The 21,797-nt window shown below is 41.0% G+C and overlaps 2 protein-coding genes across 2 annotated transcripts in view; both read right to left on the minus strand.

Annotated features, from left to right (window-relative positions):
• Positions 1-21,797, minus strand: part of MED1 (mediator complex subunit 1) — a 249,068-nt gene that overhangs the window by 24,288 nt on the left and 202,983 nt on the right. The window lies entirely within an intron of this gene.
• STAC2 (SH3 and cysteine rich domain 2) overlaps positions 5,987-21,797 on the minus strand; it is a 43,961-nt gene continuing 28,150 nt past the window's right edge. The window contains exons 3-11 of the mRNA XM_063301988.1: positions 21,090-21,187; positions 18,287-18,380; positions 17,467-17,582; positions 16,663-16,735; positions 13,313-13,374; positions 11,734-11,831; positions 11,390-11,441; positions 9,503-9,640; positions 5,987-6,673 (exon numbers count right to left, since the gene is read on the minus strand). Coding sequence (XP_063158058.1) covers positions 6,569-6,673; positions 9,503-9,640; positions 11,390-11,441; positions 11,734-11,831; positions 13,313-13,374; positions 16,663-16,735; positions 17,467-17,582; positions 18,287-18,380; positions 21,090-21,187 — 836 coding nt within the window. The 3' untranslated portion in view covers positions 5,987-6,568. The remainder of the gene's footprint in view (positions 6,674-9,502; positions 9,641-11,389; positions 11,442-11,733; positions 11,832-13,312; positions 13,375-16,662; positions 16,736-17,466; positions 17,583-18,286; positions 18,381-21,089; positions 21,188-21,797) is intronic.

A 21,797-nucleotide genomic window follows, 5' to 3' on the forward strand; every position in this document is an offset into this window, starting at 1 on the left:
TGGAAGAAGTGAGTTTTTGGTTTCTATCATGGTGGGACCTAGGTTCAATGTCAAAGTGATTGGTCACAAGATATAGAAGGCTGAAATCCACTGATCTAGAGGGTGTCAGCACAGGATTCTGATTACAAATCAGCACCATGGACAAGGAATGATCTAGCCTCTTAGCCCAACCAGGCTAATGAGATTATACAAAGATCTTCCTGCTCCCAGAAACCCTTGCTTGAGCAAAAGGTATTTTTAATTCTGCTGTGTTCCTTTAACTTTTTTTGGCATTCCATTTTAGCTCCCATTTTCCCCACAGTTCTGATTTTATTTTACTCTAGGTTCTGGCTTCGTTAGTCTTGATTTGCACTTCCAAATTCCTTCTGGAGCCTTCCTCCTGGCTTGTTTATTGGTCATGATTCATTCTTTAAACCTTTGGCTTTTTCATTTCTACTTCCTTGCTCATCTAATCATGACAGTATCTCAATACCTATTTACATTAGTATGAAACTGTATGCCTAGAACAGGCTTCCCTCAAGTTGGCACCTGCAGGTGAGCTGGACTGCAACTGTCATCCTCATCATGTTACTTAGCCATGGTTCATTTAATAATGGTTTATTCAACCCAGTTTTCTGGGTTTGCATGATGCAGTACTTTATCCTCTGTGAAGAGTTTAAATTATTCAGGGAGATCATATGAGTTTTATACCAACCTTTTCCTGATGCAAATCAATGTTTCCACTGCAGTTGCAAAGTTCTGTATAAACATAAATATAAACCAAAGTTTGTTTTATTTGTATCTGAGCTATGATAATAAAGAATTAAGTAGATTAGATGATAACTGTTTATATTTTTAGGTACTCATTCTATCAAAGTTTAATTTTAATCCTATGATCATTATATTCAATTTTCTATTATATTTTTACTTTAGTCTTAGTTTTAATATTAAGAACCTTTATGTAAAGATCTTAGTGTTGTAATATTATAGTGCTATGTGGATAATGCTAGCTTTTAAGTGTATTTATATTGTATAGGCTTCATTGTTATTACTGAAATGGTTGTAATTCTTACTCATGTTATTTTATACTGGCCTATGGCTGAAATAAAGATAGGTAACGTAGCATGACACATTGCATCATAAACTGGCAAGATTCACAAAACATGCTAAGCTAAAGTAAATTGTTATTTGATATGCTAATTTGGCTCTGCATACAGAAGGAATTCCAGGAAATTATGATTACACAATTACCCTTTCCTTGCTATTTCAAGTCATTGAACTGAAACTGTTCCTTTTCTCTATGCAACTGTTAACTTCACTTGATTGACTTGTTACTGCCATCAACAATCTTTAGGACAAAAATTATTTTAGTTTACATACCACATCATCTTATTTTCTCTCTCTTCCCAACCTCCACCAATCAGACTTAAATTTTAGCAAATATACTAAGGAGCCAAGCACAACTGGATAGTCTTGTGTCCTTCGTTTGCCATACGTGGCCTATAAAGTATATATGATTGGGGAACTTTAGAGGGTCTGGCAATCTGTTTCAGGTTGAGGACTACACTGAATGTTGGACACTATATCAGGGGTATCATATCAAATGGGGGTAATACCTATTTGCATTTTTCACTACTGCTAATTGCTTCATTATTATTTTCCTCCTTTATTTCTTCCTTCAATTATTAGTATCACCCAAACAAAAACAAATGTAGCAAGATGCAGATTGAGTCTGAAAAAAAATCACCTTAAAAAAACAGAACTGCCATTGAGTTTGCAGCACCAATATAGTAGGTATCTGTATTTTTATCAATGTGATCTCCTCCTTCTCTTCTGTAATATTCCATTATATCCCTCTCCTTATTTATTTCAGTATAATTTTTCCTTATATGCTGCAAGTTAAAGCAGGAATATAGTATTTAAGGTAGCAGGAATGTGTGGCTGTAACTGATCAGCACCAACAGCATTCTGGGGCAAAGAGGAAGAGTTTACCAATGTTGCAGGGAAAGGGGTCCAGGACCTTTGAGCCACTATTTGCCACAGAATTATTCCGTGGGATCACCTTATTCCAGAAGTGGGAGATTTTTCAGTGAAACATTAGTACTCTATTTTTCTCTGCTAATCAAAGACCCATGTAGGGCAATGTAGAAGGATCAATGCATGACAATAACAGAATTATTTTATACTGGCTTTCTTAAATAAATGAGGAAACTTAAGACAAAATGGTACAGATGATAACAAAGTGCCTTACTATAGGCCAAAGCAAAATCCAATTGTGGGTGTTACACCCAAAAACTCAGAACCAGTGGTTCACAGATTCAGGGATAGAAGAAAAATAAGCTTCTAGGGGAGAAGCCGTAATCTTGGTACCAAATATATACCACATACAAAAAAACATAACCCATTCACATTAAAGAATCTTAAGTACCAGTAGAAAACATCTGCATGAAGATTTGGAGAATTACTTACCAAAAACCAGCAAGGTTAATAGCAAACTGATTTAAGCAAATGATCTAAAAGATGGCAGCTCCCTACACCTGTATCTTTCTCTATTACACACATACAGAGATTATTTGCAGGATTCTAACCCCCCACCCTGAAGTATACTTTCACTGTGTAAAGGACAGGTTTATTATTGCTACCCCAATTAGGTGTACAGTACAACCATTCCCAAGCCATCCAGGTTCTTCAAATCATGATGTCTGGCTATAATGGACAGATAAGTATATTTACGGGCTCTAGAATTTGCAAGCAGCTTGCCAATAGTAAATTTCCAGGATATATGTTAAATAGCCTGGATATTTAACATATCCAAGTTAAGAACGTTATCCATTACGTGAAAACTTATCAAATATTTTAAATATCCAGTCCATACCAACAGGCCACAAACTTCATCTGCTTGGTAGTGATAGCATTACTGTGAAATCCAAGTGTGAAACAACAGTTAGTTGAAGCATGAAGTACTCAGTTAAGACACAGAGAAGCACTTGACAAGAACAGCTTAGTCAACGGTGTTGATCTTCAAGGATAAGGTTCTGGGCTTTACCAAATTCTTCTCCATACCTTTATCTATCCTGCTAAAACGCAACAGATCAGATATTACTTTGAGCAAATCAGGAGAAAAACCTATCAATCACACAGTGTTTGGTGCATTACAGTATTTAATCCAGAACATTTCTTCCATTCTTTTTCTTCTTTGGCCACAATGCATTCTTCAACATATACAGTGTGCCATTTATACACCTATATGTCTACAATGCAGCCAGCAAGGAACTGGACATTATTGCTTAGGTGAATGGGATTCCAGCAGGGAATCAACTGTGCTACACTTTCTGTACCGTGGGGATTTCAAATGTATGTTGAGGATGTGTATTTGTGATCAGCCTCCCACTCAGTCTGTCTAAGGAGGGAAATATGTTGACATGGTATTGTGTTTATTTTAGAAAAAGCTTAGTCACTTGTGGCTGTTGACAATTAGGCAACAAAAACAGAAAATAGCTCTGGTAGCACAGGAGACCCATGGGGCAACACATCTTTTGCTTTCAACTCCAAGGACCAGTATGGCATTATCAGGAGAACCATTTAAGTCAAAGAAGAGCCTATCTTTTCTCATAATGCAATTCTGATTGTATTTCCCTCCATTCACATCTTCCATATCTCACCTAGCTTCCTGCTGCAGTTCATGCTGGAGAACGCTTATCAGACCACGACTGTGTTTAGGATTATTAATTATTAATATTAATCCTTTATTAGGATTATTAATCAAGTATGGTCAGTAGGATCTGGCCACACGTCCTCCTTCCCCTACTATTCCATTTTTCTAATCCATTTTATAGCCCCCACTAGGGATATTTTAAAAAATTGTATTCTTTACTGAGAAATAATTATATCATTTGTGGACTAGAAAATAAGTAAATATTATGTGCTTCAGTATGTTCCAGTTAACTTAACACACTGAATAGAGCCTTTAGAAGGGAATGAAAGGTCACCAGTGAGGACGTTGTATCTGCTACATGAGTTAGCACAGCAGGGAAATTAAAGCCTCCAGCTGGAATAATTGGAATATTCCCATATTACGTCTTATGTCCTTCCCACCTTAGCTCTCTTGACATGGTGATCGTAAGGTTATGGATCTAAAGGTTTTTAGTCCTGGCAAGCTGGCAAAACTCCCCAAGAATGCTGCTATGCATGTTGAGAACCTGCATGTTCACTGAGACAACGGCTCAATTCCCAGTGTGTGCTTGGTCTGCCTGAGATAACCCCAAACTAGTGCAGAAAAAGTGGAAAAGTTCCATTTCACGGTAATTTGAAAACAGTACAAACATAACTACGCAACAAAACAGGAATGGGAAACCCATTTCCTAAATAGGTTTTCTCATCATTGGTCTCTATCTGAGCATTATTTATTTTGGAAAATTGGTACTGTGATGATCTCTTGCTGCTCGCATGAGCTGCTTTCATGGTCCTGGCCCAGCAAAGGCAATATAGATGAGCCTGTGTGTTTAGTGGAAGATTTCCTGTGCCATGATTTAATACATCATATTGTCCAACAAATATTAAGACGCTTCCTTCTCCTCTAGAGTTTCCACTTGATGACATTGATGTTTAAGTACATTCTAACCTCTATTGTCTTTGTATTAGCTCTGCAAGCAATAAATTTCCCAAGCTAGAGGCTGACTCACACATGCATTTACATTATTTGATTTCATTACACTTAATTTTTGGCAACTGAATGCATAAGCAAACTTACTGAAAGCATTTCAGATGATATAAGCTTCCTGGCTGTCCAATTTGGTCTTTGGTCATATTTGCAAGTCATCACTTAGTGTTGCAGAAATTCCATGATAGATATTTAGGTGTGGGTCAGGCCAATACAGCGATGACTTTGTGATATGGAAATACTTAGCAAAGCATTCTGATCTCAGCTGTACATAAACACTGGCTGAACTTTTCTTGCTTTGCAGCTTGGGATGAATTTTGAAAAGAGGAATATGTTGGTAAGCCTTATTCTGAAATACCCAATGAATTAAGTACTTAACAGTATATTTTGTAATTCTCTTTGGGCAGTTTAATGAATGAAATACAGAAAAGTCATTTCTGGGGGCGGGGGGTTGGAAGCAAAGGAGTATCTATTGCTAAGCTACTAACACGCTAGGGTCATTGGGTAAGAGCTAAGGAAGAGCTCTGTTTTTCTGGCTTGATTTATACAATGTAAGAGACATAAGTAAAGTGCTTGCCTGTGTAAACAAGGCATGCATGTACATCATTTCTGGTGTATTGGATCATTTATATATAGTATTGGTCTAATGGTGATCAGCGGCCTGTGTCACTGATTACTTGTGTGGTACGTAAGAAAAACACATCATGGAAGTATTTCATGCATGCTTTCACAGGCCAAATATTCCATACATGGCCTGCTATATATGCCAACTGGGCCTTAGATACATAGGATTTAACAAGATGGCCCTTCTTAACCAGCAGATCAAGTCAGGAAAATACCAGCTTAGTCTTACTAGGGATGTCTAGGCAAATAGCATATTAAATAACTCTTTTCAAGTCATAGAATTTTTCTTTTTCTTTTCTTTTCTCTTTTTTTTACAAAAATGTATCTGCAAGTGACAAGTAGCTGAAAGCATGCTGGGAAAACAAGGAAATTTGGAGTAACCAGGGTCTCTGTACTCCTCCTATGAGCAGTGCAGTAACGTTCTCAGCTAGTTCAGAAGAGCATCTGGCTAAGGAAGGTCCCTGAGAAATGGTCGATGCTGCCATCAGTTATATGGTGGATGAGCCACCACACGCTGAGGAGCAAAGTTTTATGAGTACCGCCAGAAGCCAGGAAGGGGGACAACAGAATTGCACACCATCTGGCTCCTAAACGTTAAGCACAAGAGGCTCTGGGATAAGAGTCCTCAATATGTGACCACTACAAGGCTGTCTATAATTACCTGCCACATCATCTCTTTGACAGAAGGTGATACCAACTGTGAGTCACACTAACATAACAGAGAAAGAAAACTAACACATGGACCAACACACCAACGTGGCCTCCTTGGTCAGAGAAGGGCTTTGCGTTTCCATGGGTAGCTTGCATGCAACACAGAATTATTGGGGAACTTCTGAAAATGGGAGGGGGACAAGAGCCTTATACTAAGATAGACCCCTCCCAGTAAGTTAAGGCTGGTTGATTATCAACTGGCATCTGTTGCCAGGGTCCAAAGACAAGAAGAACGGGGGTGAATTAAAGCAGAGGAAACCTCCCTCGCACTCACAACACAGAGCTCTCACCAAAGACCTTTACAGAGACTGCAGTGAACATGACAAGAAACTAAGTCAACCTGGAGTGAATTTCCAGCTCGACATGGAAAAAAGCACACAGCAAGTGGTGCTCCTGCCAGTCCACCCCCCCAGCTTTCTTCCATCCCTTCCACAAAAGCTGTTCTCAGGATCCAGAGGGAAGCTTCCATGAAACAGTGATTATCCGGGTGCTCCGGTATGGGGCGGCCTGGAGGAACGCAAGGCAGCTGCCCTCGCCTTGCAGGTGTCCTCTTTTTATACTTCTCTTGGTTTGCTTTGCACTCTCCTTTCATCTTCAAATTTCTGTCAGAGCATCAGCAGGCACCAGCCCTCGTTTTTTGCCACTCGTCACCTTGATGAAACCTTCATTCTCCTTGGTCTTCCCCACACCAACACAGACCTAGGAGAATCAGAAGAAGGGGTGGGGGGTGGGGAGAACCTTAAATGTTATTGAAAGGTTAAAAAAGAAAGCTGGTGAGTGTACACTTATTATTAACTGCAGAATATGGCATTTAAAGTATGCAATTGCACTAAATAATTAATTATTACTTAATGTCTGTCTGGGTGTGTTGGGGGAATTTAAAAAAATCCAGTGTGGGTGTTGGCTCAGCATTATTCAGTTACTTTTGGTTCTAATTTATGGTCAGACTGTTTTTAAGTTCTGTCACAAAGCATTTGAATATCATAACAGTATTTTAAAACTCATGCTTCCTATGGGCATTTTTAAAATCATAGATAGCTTTTCTTTTTGTTAAACAAAGCTTGCTCTTTGGCAAGAGTCTTCTTGTTCTGGCCATGAGGTTCCACTTTTAAACCATAAAGGCTATAGCAGATGGTCACGTTCATAAAAAAAATATTCCAAAATACCCCAAGGACTTTGGTGGCTTGTACTACCATGTCTCCCCAGCTAGCCAAAGTTTCAACTGGCAGCTAAAGAGTGGTGCATACAACATATATGGAAATGAACAAAACCTTCCTTTCTTGATCAGTGGCTGTAATAGCTGGAAGACTGGTCAAGAGAGAGAAAGAGAAATGCTATACGTGGCACATCTAAACTCCATACTATAGTAATACATGTATGGAAAAAATAAAGTAAGAGGGTGGTTACAAAACAAAGGAGGGAAATGTATTGGACACTGTATTACAGCAGAGGGGCTTATATAAAAAAGAGGAAGAGATTGGGTCCCCTAATTCTGGATTAAATTTTGTGAGATTTCACCGGGTCTCTTATATGAAGTTTGAACATAATTCTCCTCTGTGTTTGTGCTGTTAACACTCCTAGTTATTCCGGCCACTCTGTGTAGGCTTCCACATATTAGAGAACAAGACTCTAATAACAAGAAAATTCACTAATGTGTGCGCGTGTAAGAATCTGCCTGCCAACAAGATAAATTTTCTAGATACATTTCTGGGTGGCTCACCCAATAAGAACAATAATAAATGAAGCATTTTCAATGGAAACTCCACATGAGCTGCCCCAAGCAGCTGCCTTGTGTTTCTTAATGTTAGAACTAGCCCTGTTCTCAAGGGTACCATCCCTATTTTCTCCCCTCCCCTCCACCATCTACTGCCCCTCTTCTGCTTGGCATCCAAACTGGCTTAAGCTCTTTTCTTTCATTATTCATGGCAGCTAGCCCTTCCTGAACAGCCTCAGCATAATTCGGTTTGCTTGAGACTTATTAAAATGCACCAAAAGGATTCTGTCGGCTGGCATCCTGCCCACTGGAGCATCAGGCTGACTGAACAACATGGCTCAAAGAAGACCCAGAGTAGGTTTTTGTAAGTTCAAAAGGGCTAAGACTCTCTACTAAAATCACGGGAGGGGGAGACTAAGGGCAACATGCTCTATACACCAGGGAGCTTTATATTTAGCTCACCTCTAATATTACTAAATTCATCCTTCTCCATCTGCTCCCTTTTCTAACCTGTCATAAAGCTAGCATGGCCACTGGGAATCTGAATCTTGTAGTCTTGACTCAAGTGAAGGGCAACAGCTAGCACATCTCTTTGTACAATCCCTGGCTGCACACAACCATTTCATGTTGCTGAATTACAGTCCATCTGAAAGTGTCCATGAAGCATTGCTATTGAATTACATAGTGATTCACTGAGAAGTCCTGACCCTACAAAATGTCTCCAGTGCCTGACTTGCTTAGTCCCAAGAGTTTGGTCCTTTAGCAAAACACAGCCAAGGTGCCCCTCGGCTGTGGTTTGGCTTGCGTGCAGTCGCCAGGAATACTACACAAGATCGTATAAAACCTTCACATCCAATTCATCACCATAATCTGAAGCACAGATATTTGCCCCTAAATATAGGAGATGAGATACTTTGAGGATAGGTAGTTCTGACATATTATGTAATTATGGGAGATCTAGTTTAAATGTTAAAGTACAGAGACATTACATTGACAACAAAGATACATATTGTCAAGACCATGGCTTTTCAGTTGTAACATATGGCTCATATGAATCATCAGGAAAAATGGTTGAGTTTAACCTGGACCACAAGAAGAACAATACTTGCTGAAGTTAAATCAGGCTGTTCACTGCAAGCACAAATAAGGACACTAAAGCTTAAATATATTAGATGCATATTGTGCATGGAAGAGTCATTATAGAGAGGACCTAATTCTTGGAAAAATAAAAGATAATTCAAGAAGAGACTGACAGAAGACAAGATGGCTAGATACTATCAACATATAACACAAGCAAGAGCTCGCAAGAATATTAAAAAGTTACTGAGAGACTATCCTAGCAAAATGATGTCCACCAGGTCACAAGAATGAAGACCAATACGATTCTGTTTAGGGTCAACCTGGTGAGTGTTTGGATTCAATAGAAAATACCAGGAATGTAGGTAAGATTTAAAAACAAGCCAGCCAAGCTGTTCCTGTATTGGACCACATGGACTTGTCCATGAATTTACTAGGAATCACACCTGACTCAAAGAAGTCTTCACCTTTTACCTTAAATTATCTTTTACTTCAGGGATAGGAAAACTTTTTCTCATAAGGACTACAGAAAAAGTTATGAGTGGGACCAAAGCTGCCATTTTATTTCTCCTTTGGATGACCCCATTCTATTCCCACTTCTTCAAGCTCAGGTAAGCGCCAGCTGAGGGGCCGGGTGCGTCTTCCCGGACTTGACCTGACTGCTCGCAGATGGGCTTTGTGAAAGGAGGCCAAAGGCCTTACTTGGCCACCTCTATATTTGGGGCGTACGTGTGTACCTGGTTTTCTTTAAGGCTCAGCTGTCCCTGTTCTTTGTTGCCACAGAAAGTCCTGCAGCATCTCCAGACAGTTTCACCTGGACGAACTCGCTGGACAAAATTGGCCGGGAAAAAGCCGATGCGGTCTCCCATCTTTCCCTAGGTTACAAAACAAAAATGTCACCAAGGTCCATACCACAGAGTCTATGCTAGTATTTGTGCTATATACTTTTCTATCTCACTCATCTAGAGGGATAGAAACTTGGCCTTTTAAATCAAAAATTATAAACTGAGACCTGTAATTTTCAAGGTTTTAAATAAGAACCACAGCGAACAGAATTGTGCCTTGGGAATTGCTCCACTTTACAGTAAATACATGGATGGTCATGTATTTGCTGTTTTTTCAACAGGCAATAAAGAAAAGTATTTCATCAGGCTTCTATTGGATTTTCCCTATATAATTACATTTTTTGTTTTTGTAATGGGTTTATTGTTTTCAATTTTTTATTGAACGGTATGGTGGGAAGCACCTGGGGGGAGGGTTTTTATAAAGGCAATGTAGAAGTATCTCTATTCAGAAATAAATATCTGAATCAAGTAAAGCATCTGCCATTGCACTTGCCTTTACACAATAAGGCTTGGGGTACCATCCTTACTGTCTGCTGCAGGTGATTCTTTAGAATATTGCTTTTGAGCTTCATCACCTTCTTTCTCAAGATCAGCTCTCCCTATCCTGTACTTTCCTAATTTGGTTCTACTGCACCTCCCAGAATATCCAACCAGCGTCGTCTTTGTGAATTTTGGTCCCAATATACAGTATCTTTAGAGTGACAGGTTGGAAAAGCTGCTCTGCAGCAGGTATTTCCAAGGTTTTGCAGGACCAACAATCTGCCTTCCTTGATTGCTAAGCAGATGGTCTTGGGCAGAATGATAGTAGCAACATTAAAGGGTGAGAAATCTGACTAGAGCCCACTGTGGTTTGTTGGTTTTGTTCTTTGCCACTCAAAGAACCATTCAATGGCTCATTTTGGAAAGTTGGAAAAAATATACAGAGATACATATATACATACATACATACATACATACATACATACATACATACATACCAGGGCACTATTCCTCCTGGCCTGCAGACCATATAAGGCTTGTTCCAGTATTTCAGATAAGCACAGGCTTATCAGTATTTCAGATAAGCACAGGCTTATGGTTCTGTCAGGATTGAGGAAAAGAGACCCAGAGAAGTATATAACTGCTTACAATTAAATCATACAATTTTAGTGATAGAATCTCCACTTTATAATACCTTCAAAGGTATTGAGGCACTGGTCCTCCGTACCTTCAGGGTTGTAGGCAGAATCTTTTCACCCAATGCCTGTGGGCTGCAGATTCCTCTCCCCCCCTCAAGATGTTCAGGATCCTGTCCCTTACGTACTATCATTCAGGAAAGCTCTGAAGAAAAGACCTTTTCAGAGAGCCTTCAGAGCAGAGAGTGTCACCAGTGCGGTGTAAAGGTTAAGATGCTGGTCTAGGATCAGGGAGTCCCAGGGTCTAGTCCACTCTGAGCTATGGAAGCTCACTGGCTGTCTTTGGCCAGTCCTCCTCTCTCAGTTCAACCTACCTCACAGGACTGTTGTGGGGGAAAAATAGGAGAGAGGGAGCACTGCATAAGCTGCCTTGGACTCCTGAATGAAAAGCAGGGTACAAATCCAATCAATAAATCAATCAAACACCTCTCGTGGCAATTGTTCAGGTAAAGAGTTGGGTTGTTTTATACTGATATTTTTTATTTGTGATAGGCTTATTTTTGTATTTCTATTTGTATTTATTTATTCACAGCAGAGGATGTTTTATTTGAACATGGGAGATACATGTTCAGACCTCTGTGTTCTGCCAGAATGTTCTGCTCACCTTCCACCAATCTTCATTGGAATCATCTATCAGCATGATTCGGTCTCCAGGCCTGCAGGACAGACAAAGTCTGGTTTATCTCCAGTTGCCTCTTGGGTAATGAGATGCAGGGAATGCCACAATATAAAGAAGTTCTCTATGGCATCATTGGGCAAAAAAAATATATAACCTACTAGTAATACATCAGCCACTATTAGCAGGTGTCCCCACCAGCAACCACAGCCTTGAGTGGTAGCTCCTATAAGCCCCATCAGCAAAGTCCCGCAGCCTGAGAACTGACCACTTCATGCCTATCTCATACTCTGGACTGCTAGATTGGAAATCTGGGATAGGGGCACGCTTACTTCAGTGGCAGATCATTGTTCTCCTGAGGCAGAAACTTGTAGAGAGCAACGTAAGAGTACATGGGTGAGACCTCTTTGCGCGTAGAGCCTTGAGCTGGCTATAGGAAAAGGAAAGAGTCAAGAAGAAATGTTGCAGGCTTTAGACACACAGTGCAATCTTTAGGGATCTATTCTGAAGTAAATCTTACTAAGTTCACTGGGGTTCACTACCAGGGCCCAGAGTTGCTGCCTATGGAGCAACTCGGTTGTATGGTATCAGCTCAGTGAATCAACAGCATGTCCTTCTAAGTAATACTGCCTGAGATTTTGCTACATGAGAAGCTGTGCTCAGCTTTGGACTAAAAAAGAAAACAGCAAAACAACATTTGATGCAAACTGTTCCTACATTTTAAAGGTTTTGCAAAATGCTATTACGGGACAGAGAGATAAAGATCTCATGATTTCAGAACTTGCTATTTTCCATACTAGGGATGGTATAGGCTTGCTGGAATTTGTGAACGGAAAAGAGTGCAGGGTGGGAGAAATGGGTCAGGAACAGGGCAGACGGCAGCACAAAAGTGAAGCTGTGTGAAAGAGCCAAGCACTCAGCTGACGGCTCTTTTCCCAGTCATTTTATCCATCCTGAAATTGATTGTTTTGCTTGCCTGTATTTTTTCCCAGCTTAACTTTCTTTGATGAAAAACAGTCAGAACACATGCCATTTACTTTCTTTAAAAAACCTTTTAAATTGTTCATAGAAACACAGAGAGGCCATTTGAGCCACTGAATTCAACTTCCATCAATGTGGAATCCCAGATTAAAGCATTCATGACAAATGTCTGACCCACCCTGTCCAAACATGTCTAGCAAATTTCCCTAAGAAATTGAACCCACTGATGAACTGCATTAACTGTCAAGAAGTTTTTAACAACTTTCAAACAGAAACTGTCTTCCTGACAGGGAACAGGTTAGGGCCTTCTTCTGGATAAAATCTCTCCAAAGAATGCAGTCATAGCCTCCTCAGTCTTTCATTTCTCAACACCAAATACAGTTCCCTCAATTGTGTCTAGTAGGATTTATTTTGCCAGTCATTCTCGTTGTCCTTCACTACATTTTCTTTGAGAAATTCTACATGTGTATAAAATGCCTGTCTCCTTCATGACTAAGGAATTTTATTCCAGTGGATCATCACTGAATAACTACAGTTTGACAAGAAAAGGTAGAGAATTTCTGGGTTGGAGTGTTAAATAATTATCCCCCAAAAGGAAGTAATCAAGTAGGCTTATTTAAAAATGGCACGTTGTTCCATGCAACCCTACTTTTAAAGCTGAACTACTGTACTATTTTTCTTGCCCTTGAATTTTAAAAAGGAATAAAACCCAAATATAATTAAATAAAAAATATAACCTTATTGGGTGCAATTTCTCTCCTTCCCTGCCTGCCTTCCTTCCTTCCTCCCTCTCCCCACTCTCTCTGGAGATAAAAGTCTGGGGGAGGGCCTAATTCATGAAGCCATTTTTCTCAAGTTGCTGGATCCCACATTTTTGGGATGGATCTCTGCTTTTCCTCAATCTTGATACAAAATGGGTAAATTTTCTACCTGTTGCCCTGAGTTCTTTTCCTCCAACACAGGGCCTTCGCCTTCTGTTGCCACTGAGAAAACTGAAAGAAAAGAGAGAAAGGCTCAGTATTCCCATATGCAACAACACATATATTCTTTCTTTCCTCTAGTTTTTCCCACACAAGGATGCAATCCAGCATCAGAGATGGCAAGAGATTCTGGAGAATTCACTACAAAACAACATCCAGTTGACTGCATTCCTACAACTTACTATGCCAAGTTTGGTTTTGCCTTAGCCCAGTGTTTCTCAACCTCGGCAACTTTAAGATGGGTGGACTTCAACTTCCCAAGCCGGCTGGGGAATTCTGGGAGTTGAAGTCCACCCATCTTAAAGTTGCCGAGGTTGAGAAACACTGCCTTAGCATAATGTGAAAGCAACCATTAAAGTTTTTAAACTGTCGTTTATATTTGAGTGTATTTGTGAATCCAGCTAACTGTGGTTTATTCAATAAGCTGTGCCTTAATACAATGCACGAGCCAGACCATGTTTAGATTCCTACATGGCCCTAACTCCTGATTTCTGTAGGTTGTCCCTTTTTTCCTCCCCCAGGGAAGAAGTAAGAGCTACTTATGGAAATAATACAGGAATCCAGGATTTAGCATGGTGGTACTTAGGTTATCTCCCCTTCACCAAAGAAAGCATAGCATCAAAGAAAAGAGTTTGTCCACTTTTTAACCTGGATCTTACTTTGTGTGAAAACATCTTTTAAGCATAACTCATCTAAATGAAAAATACAGAGCCCAAATTTCCTTGGTGGAAATGAGTACTGGAATTTTGTTCTGAGGCCTGGAGCAGGGCTACCAGAACTGTATCCAGATTACTACTAGATGGCAGGAAAGAAATACAGAAAGCCAATCTTTGCAATCGAGACTTCAACACAGAATTGCCAGATGTACAAGCTGGTTTCAGAAAAAGCAGAGGTGACTAAGATCACATTTCTAACATCTGTTGGCTGACTGAAAAGCCAAGAGAATTCCAGAACAAAGTTTATTTTTGCTTAATTGGTTACACTAAGACTTTTGACTAGGTAGACCACAAGAAATTGTGGAGAGCCCTTAAAAACAAGGGTGTACCAGGCTACTTCCTCAGCCTATCTGTATGATGACTAAGAAGTGACTTAGCATGCAAAAAAGAGCAATGAAATGGTTCACAACTGGGAAATGAGTGTGCCAAGTTTGTAAATTATCACCTTACATATAAGTAGAATATGTCATGAGAAATGCAGAACAAGAAATAACAACTACATTGCTGGGAGAAACATGTATCTCTGATATGCTGATGATAGTGAAAACAAGGAAGACTTTAGAAATCTCTTGTCGAAGGTGAAAGAAAAGACTGCAGAAGCTGGTCTGCTGCTTACTATTTAAAAAGCTGCTTATATCCAGAGGCAATGCCAATGCAATCCAAATAAGTGGAGTAGAAGTTTAAGTAGGAGCAAACAATATCTTTCTGGGCTCAAACATTCATAGGGAGAAAGACTATGACAGCTCTAGACAAAATATTGAAGTTCAGAGACATTATGCTGACAATAAAAGTACATATTGTCGGAAGGTCGGCGGTTCGAAACCGCATGGCGGGGTGAGCTCCCGTTGCTCGTCCCAGCTCCTGCTCACCTAGCAGTTCGAAAACATGCAAATGTGAGTAGATCAATAGGTACCGCTTCGGCGGGAAGGTAACGGCGTTCCGTGTCGTCATGCTGGCCACATGACCCGGAAGTGTCTATGACAACGCCGGCTCCAAGGCTTAGAAACGGAGATGAGCACCGCCCCCTAGAGTCGGATTCGACTGGACTTTACGTCAAGGGAAACCTTTACCTTTACCTTTAACGTGGCTATGAAAGCTGGACTGTCAGAACACTGAAGGAAGAGGAATTTATTGTTTTGAGTTGTATTGCTGGAGAAAATTGTTGGAATAATTTGAACCGCAAAAAAAAAAAAAAAAATTCAGTGCCAGACAAAGTAAAATCAGACTGCTTGCTGGAAGCAGAAATAATGAAGCTAAAACTTAAATATTTTGGACACGCAACATGAAGGGAAAAGTCTTCCGAGAAGACCATGATGCTTGGAAAAAGAGCTCAACAGAAGACAAGGCGAAGGGGTATTTATTTATATTTCAGATTTAGTCACCGCCCATCTCACTGCAAGAGCAACTCTGCTGAGGCGGTTTACAATAAGAGGAATTGCCGTTGATGGCACAAGCAAGAGCTTACAAGAAACCAGAGAGGCAGTTACCGGCAGATGACCTGGGAAAAATGACGCCCCTCAGGTTACAAAGACTAGGAAGTGGCCGACCTGGACCACAAGTGATTGGCTGGATGTTTGCAGCCCAGGTCTGATAGATACAGCCTTGAGAGGAAATTCTAAGCAAAATGGTCTTTGCTGCAAGTTGAGGAGTGTTTGTACAGGGGACTTTTTTTGTTAGGATTCCAAAAGAGCCTCAGCCTCACCTTTAGCATAATGGGGGGAGCTGAACACCGTATAAAGTCATAGACCTTCCTCACTGAGCCAGTCCTGCCTTCCACAGTATAACTTACGACTAAAGGGCTGAATTTGCACTGGAACCATTTTTGGCAGAGAATGTTTTCTTTTTGGAGACTGACTGTAGCAGACTACCTAGGGGTATGCAAAGATTTAGTAATTCAAAACAAAAGACACAATATGCTTCACGTGAAATAAGACAGAATTAGAAAGAGCAAGACTTCTTGCTTTGAGTAGAGCCAGAGGTCCACCTTCAAATCTTGGAGTTCTCCAGTGATTGCTGGGATGAATTTCACTTCCAGCCCAGAACAGACCAAAAGAAGGGGATGAATGCTTCCAGGGAAATTCTGACTTAGACAATAGCTCTGTTTAGAAATTACACTTCCCCACCCGGGAAGGGAGAGCAGAGAGCAGGACCACATGCTAGCCTTTGCCCCATAGATCTTTTCCTCCTAATTTTGTGCATTTGGCAAAGAACTGGAGAGGAAGGAGAGGGAGGGAAAGGGAGAGAGAGAGACTGATGTGCGTCTGTACACATGAAAGCCGGCTGGGTCACCTTGGGCCAGTCCCTGTCTCTCCCCCCAACCCACCTCCCAGGGTTGCTGTTCTGGGGAAAATAGGAGGAGGAAGGAGTATTGGGTATGTTCGCTGCCTTGAGTTATTTGTAAAAATAATAAAGGCGGGATTAAAAACAAACAAACAAACAATAGGGCCAGAATGTGCAACCCCATTCCTCCTTTCATGTATTACACATGTGTGCGGGGGGGGGGAAGGTAAATTCTGAGCATGATTAACAAAGTAAGTTATTTTACATATGTCATATTGTAAGCGGGAATGGGAGTTCTTCTCACCGTTATCAGTCATATTTTCCTCTGCTGTTGATCCACCTGCTTCCGTGTTCTGAGCGGTTTCTTCCTTCTCATTCTGGAAGAGATAAAGACCTATTGACGCAAAGAGTCAGGCAGGAGTCTTGTGTGTGTCTGTGTGTGTATATTCAAGAGCCAATTTAAACAGTTCCATCATCAGATCGCTGGCTCTGGCGGGAAGGGCTTTGGGAGAGGAATGGCTGCAGTGACTGTCATCATCCAAACCCTCAGAGATATTCCAGAAGCCAGACACTTTTCTACCTCAAGTAAGACTTCCCCACTGAAACTCAACTACATCATGTTTTTTCTTTTTCTTTTTGGCAACAGCGCAGAAGTGCTTTGCCACTGCCATCTTCTGCAATCTCTTTTTAACTTTTCCATCTACTCAAAGCCCTGGGATTCCAAATACTCCCCCATACAAGTACGGACCAGGTTCAGCCTTGCTTAGCTTCTCTGAGGCCAGCCAAGGTTGGCTAGATGCTGCTACCTGCTTTGACTAGAGGCTCCCTCAAGTTGAGCTTGACTCTTTATGGCCTGAGTACCAGTGAAAGAAAAGTCTAGCACCCCTACAATTAGTCTTGATGCGAGAACATACGTGTACTGCTTCCTTGATTTACTCATAGTTTCCATCTTTCCTCCTATCTTTCTCCACACATACCCCCATTTCCAGTAACATTTTCCCCACTATCTCCCTCTAGATCTCATAAACAGGTTTCCCACAATCCCAGTGCATTCTTCAGGAACCTGTTCATTTTACCAAGATGCAATCTTTGCATTAAGGGACCGTACCAGACTCCTGGTGGGGGACTCTGAGGTGCTGCTGAAGCTGGAGCGATTCATGTAGGCCAGTGAAGTGCCATAGCGCAAAGTCTCATAAATGGGATCCACCTTTCCACTGGGGCCTGCTGGTGAACAAGAGACGCTTCAGGATCGGATTGTCAGGCACGAAGGAGAAGTGTAGGAAGCTGTCATAAGCGGTACTTATTCTGTACTCTGATTGGCAGATGCTGTCCTGGGTGGTTTGTAAAATTGCTTGTGCAACGAGCCAAATCAGTTTCCACCAGCCAGACTGACCCACCATGCATTCTAGTTACGATCCGAATGGATTGAGTTACGACCAGTCAAATTCTTGCTAGCTCCCTGGCCCCCCCGAGAAAGAACCTCGGTTTGCTAAACTGGATCTGGGAGGCCTTTGAATTCCAAAATAAGGCTCCCTCCACCCCAGCGCAATTTCTCTGCCTCAATCATGGCTTTTTTCTAGGTGACCCTAGCATCATCACCATCATCTTCCACGTTTAACCCTCCTGCATTTTCTCACTGCTTCTTCTGTATTCTATTTTACCCACAAACATCCATTACGGAGGCAGCAGGGGCATCTGGGGTTTGTGTGTGTCAGAAGATGGGAACTGTGAGCATGCAGCAGAAGCCCCGCCTCTTTTTTACATGCCTTGCACATGCATGGCTGCCATCCTGACACCACCCCTGGAGAGCCCTGGCTGGCAGTGCTAGGAGTCAGCAGCCTGGGGGCACCTCATCATCCTTTTTTCAGTGGCTGAGTTTCTGTCAGAAATTTTACCCACCAGTCCTTTGGGAATGACTGAGCTCTTACCTGCAGGGGGAGAGTCCTTGGCTGGGGCTGGCTGGGGCTGTGGTTCATGCAGCAGCAAAGGAGAACTGAGATTACGGCGGAAAGAGGTTGCCTGCTGAGGAACAAAGGAGAGGAGAATATTTCCCTGCACTGCTGTGGAGGACCAAGAGCTTGGCCCTCGGCCATGTGGCTAAGAAGAGAGTGAATTAATACAGGAAGCATGTTTTGCCCCATTCTAGAAAGGCTGCTAAGGACCAGTTTATATTCTATTTCCTCTTTATACCCTTAACCCGCGGAGAAATTTTAAGCTAAGTAAAACAGGACAGGAAATAGTCCAGATCTGCAGATCAGCTTCTGAAAATGGTGATCCTTCAATTCACTCTCTGCTCCTAGAAGTCTCTGTCTGCAGATCACAGCAGCGTGGTGTAGTAGATTGAGTTTGGTCTCAGACCAAGAAACTTCCCCACTCATCCACTGGCCTTGGTTACTCACTAACTTTAAACCTAACTGATCCCACAGGGATGTTGTGAAGACAAAATGAGAGACCAACACCTACTGTTCTGAGATCCCTGAAGGAAAGGTAGAATATAAGCATAATAAAACAAAAGTTGTGAAATCTGAGCCAAAATTAGCTTGTAGAAACTGGCTCTAAGTGGTACAAAACCTTCACTTTCTGTTTCATGATGTCAATTGGTAAGCCACAGAAAGCACATTCAATGCATCATGATAAAACTAGGAAATCAAATGTAATTAACTATAACACAGAAGAGATGCATATTAGTGCCTGCAGCTTATTCATTTCTCCTTTTGCACAACTAAATAAATAATGCAAGCTTAGCATGTCATAATGTCCACAAATTAGAACAAATCGTATTTTAAAGCTGCTTTCCGATCTTTCTTTCTTAACCATATTCTTAGAATGGATATTAAACCTCCCCTTTTCCTGGTTTATTGCTCACATCGAGGAAGGACTGTATTCGAGCAACTGTTTACATGCAGCGAGACATGGTTCATTTAAGCATGATTTCATAAGCCACAATTTGTTAAGAGCAAATGTAAAAGAACAGAAACAGAGGAGGTGGGTTGAGAAATACCTAAAAAAGTGTTTATTAGTGACCAAGTGCTCTTTGGAATGTCCTTGAGTGAAAAAATTACGCATCTAGGAATAAAACATTATAATCTACTTTCAATTTGTAGAATGTGCAGGACAAATGAGTTGATTTAGCCAGTGTAAGCAGAAAAACATATCAAATAAGCAAGAACTGAGATATTAATTTCAGGAGTCTTTATTTTGAGGAACATATTCTTCTTCTAAACACGAGTCGGCTGTTTTCCTTGCATAATCTACAAAACAGTATTTTCGGGCAGCTGGGACTAGCAGTAAGTGTAAAGAAAAATATGGGTTGCAAGAAATATATTTTTAGCATATGGCTTTATGTCTAATTTATCTTCATTGATTTAGTTTGGTTTTTTCAAACAACGTAAAGACCTTCTCTTTTGTTGGGGCAATTTTTAAAACCAAACCTGATCCCATATGCTCACTTTGATCTTACATAATAACAGCCTTCCTGGATTGGCCAAGGTTTATATTAGTCCAGCATTTTGTTTGCCACAGTGGCCAGCCAGATGGCTCTGAGTACTCTTAAACAACAGATGGAGACTTACCCTCCTCTGCCCCTGTTCCCCTAAAACTGGTGTTTGGAGGCATGCTGTCCCCAACCCAGAGGCAACATCCGGTCTCAAGACTAACAAACCCTGTTAGAGTTCGTGTCCATCAAATCTTGCTTTAAAGCCATTCATATTAGTAGCAATCACCATGCCATTGGTAATGAATTCCACAGGTTAATTATGTGCTGAGTGAGAACATGCTTTCATTTGCTTGTTCTAAATGTCCTTTCAGTTTGCTTCATTGGATGACCTCTTCTCCTAATGCTCTGAGAGAGGGAGAAAACCTTGTCTACTTTTTCCATGTCATGCTTGATTTTATATACCTCAGTTATGCCCCCCTCAGTCATTTCTTTTCTGAGTATGAGTGTCACATGTTCCAGCCTTTCTTTGTAAGGAGGATGCTAATGACACCTGATCATCTTGGGCTGCTCCGCCCTGCACTTCTTCCATTTAATCCTTTTTCAAAAGTGGCAACCAGAACTGTAAACGGCATTCCAGGTGCAGATATTCCAGACGTTACAATGCTGGCTGTTTTATTTTTGGTTCTCTATGGTTTCACTCCTACCATAGAATTTGCCTTTTGCAAAACTGCTTTGGCTAGATATCTACTCAGAATAACCTGAAGATCTTTTGCCTGGTTAAAGACAATTCAAATCCTATCAGCGTATATCTGAAATTTGGGGAGAGCTATGTGTTGCCTTAAGGTGCATCACTTTACGCTTACTTGAATTGAATTATTCATCATTTGATTAACCCTTCACCCAGTTTTGAGAGATCCTTCTGGACATCTTCATAACCCCAGAACCTATTCAGGTATATGCCTGTTTAGAATACCTGGGATATGTTTTGGGGGAAAAAAAAACCTTCAGTGATTTGTTTGCAAGATAAAGCCTGTGTAAAGAAATCCCGTTCCTACTGCTCTTGACACAGAACTTCAATGCACCAACAAATACTTTGTAGGCACTTCAGAATCCACCCTCCTCTGTTTCTTTTTTCCCCATATCACTACTAATCCTCCTCCTGCAGTATGTATGAATTACCACAGTCTGTGGTACTGTATTATATCAGCCCTGAGTAAACTTTAGAGTACAGTATATCTTCTCCCACCCTGGATCTCTCCATCCTAACCCATGCATTGCTTTGCTTAGCTACTTACTGTCTTGCCCAGGCACTGCTGATGAGAAACTTCTTCTGAACACCACAGATGCACACTAACTTTGCATGTCTTGCATCGTAGGCCTTGCTTGGAGTTTCCTAAAGGTAAAACCAGGACACAAGGGAGTTAGAAGGTCTTCTATCAAGATAATGGAGGTGTGTTGGTTGGGGCAATAATACTGAGGGGCAAGGGAAAAGAAGTTAAAAGATAGGAAATAGATGCCCGATAGAAAGGAACAGGCTATGTACCCATCTCTAATGAGGTAGATGACAATTCCCATCCTCCCTAGTCAACATATCTGGAAAGTGGCCCATTAGGACCCAATCATCTTCTGTTTTTTTTCCCCATCCTTTTCCAAGGTTATTTTTCCTCTGTGTTTATTGAAAAAACAATTATTTTACTAATATACTCAATGAGCCCAGAGCAATGGGCAAGCACCCATACAAACAATGCTTGCCAGCAAAAGAAAGTCAAACTTCATGGCCTCTAAAGCTTCAACCTACCTCCAATAGCTTGTTGTCAGCCTCCTTGGAAAGAAAAAAAAAAGAAAGAAAATAGAAAAATCAGTCTGCGTGTGTCTCCTTCCTCCTTCATTGGCTGTACTCCAGCTGTTCTATCTCTTCTCTGCAGCCTCCACTCATGCTGATGAGGTACATCAATGGCCAACCGCCATCAATGCCTATTGGTCCAAGCATCTGCCTAGAATCA

Source organism: Candoia aspera, chromosome 4, assembly GCF_035149785.1.
Source record: "Candoia aspera isolate rCanAsp1 chromosome 4, rCanAsp1.hap2, whole genome shotgun sequence".
Classification (NCBI taxonomy): Eukaryota; Metazoa; Chordata; class Lepidosauria; order Squamata; family Boidae; genus Candoia; species Candoia aspera.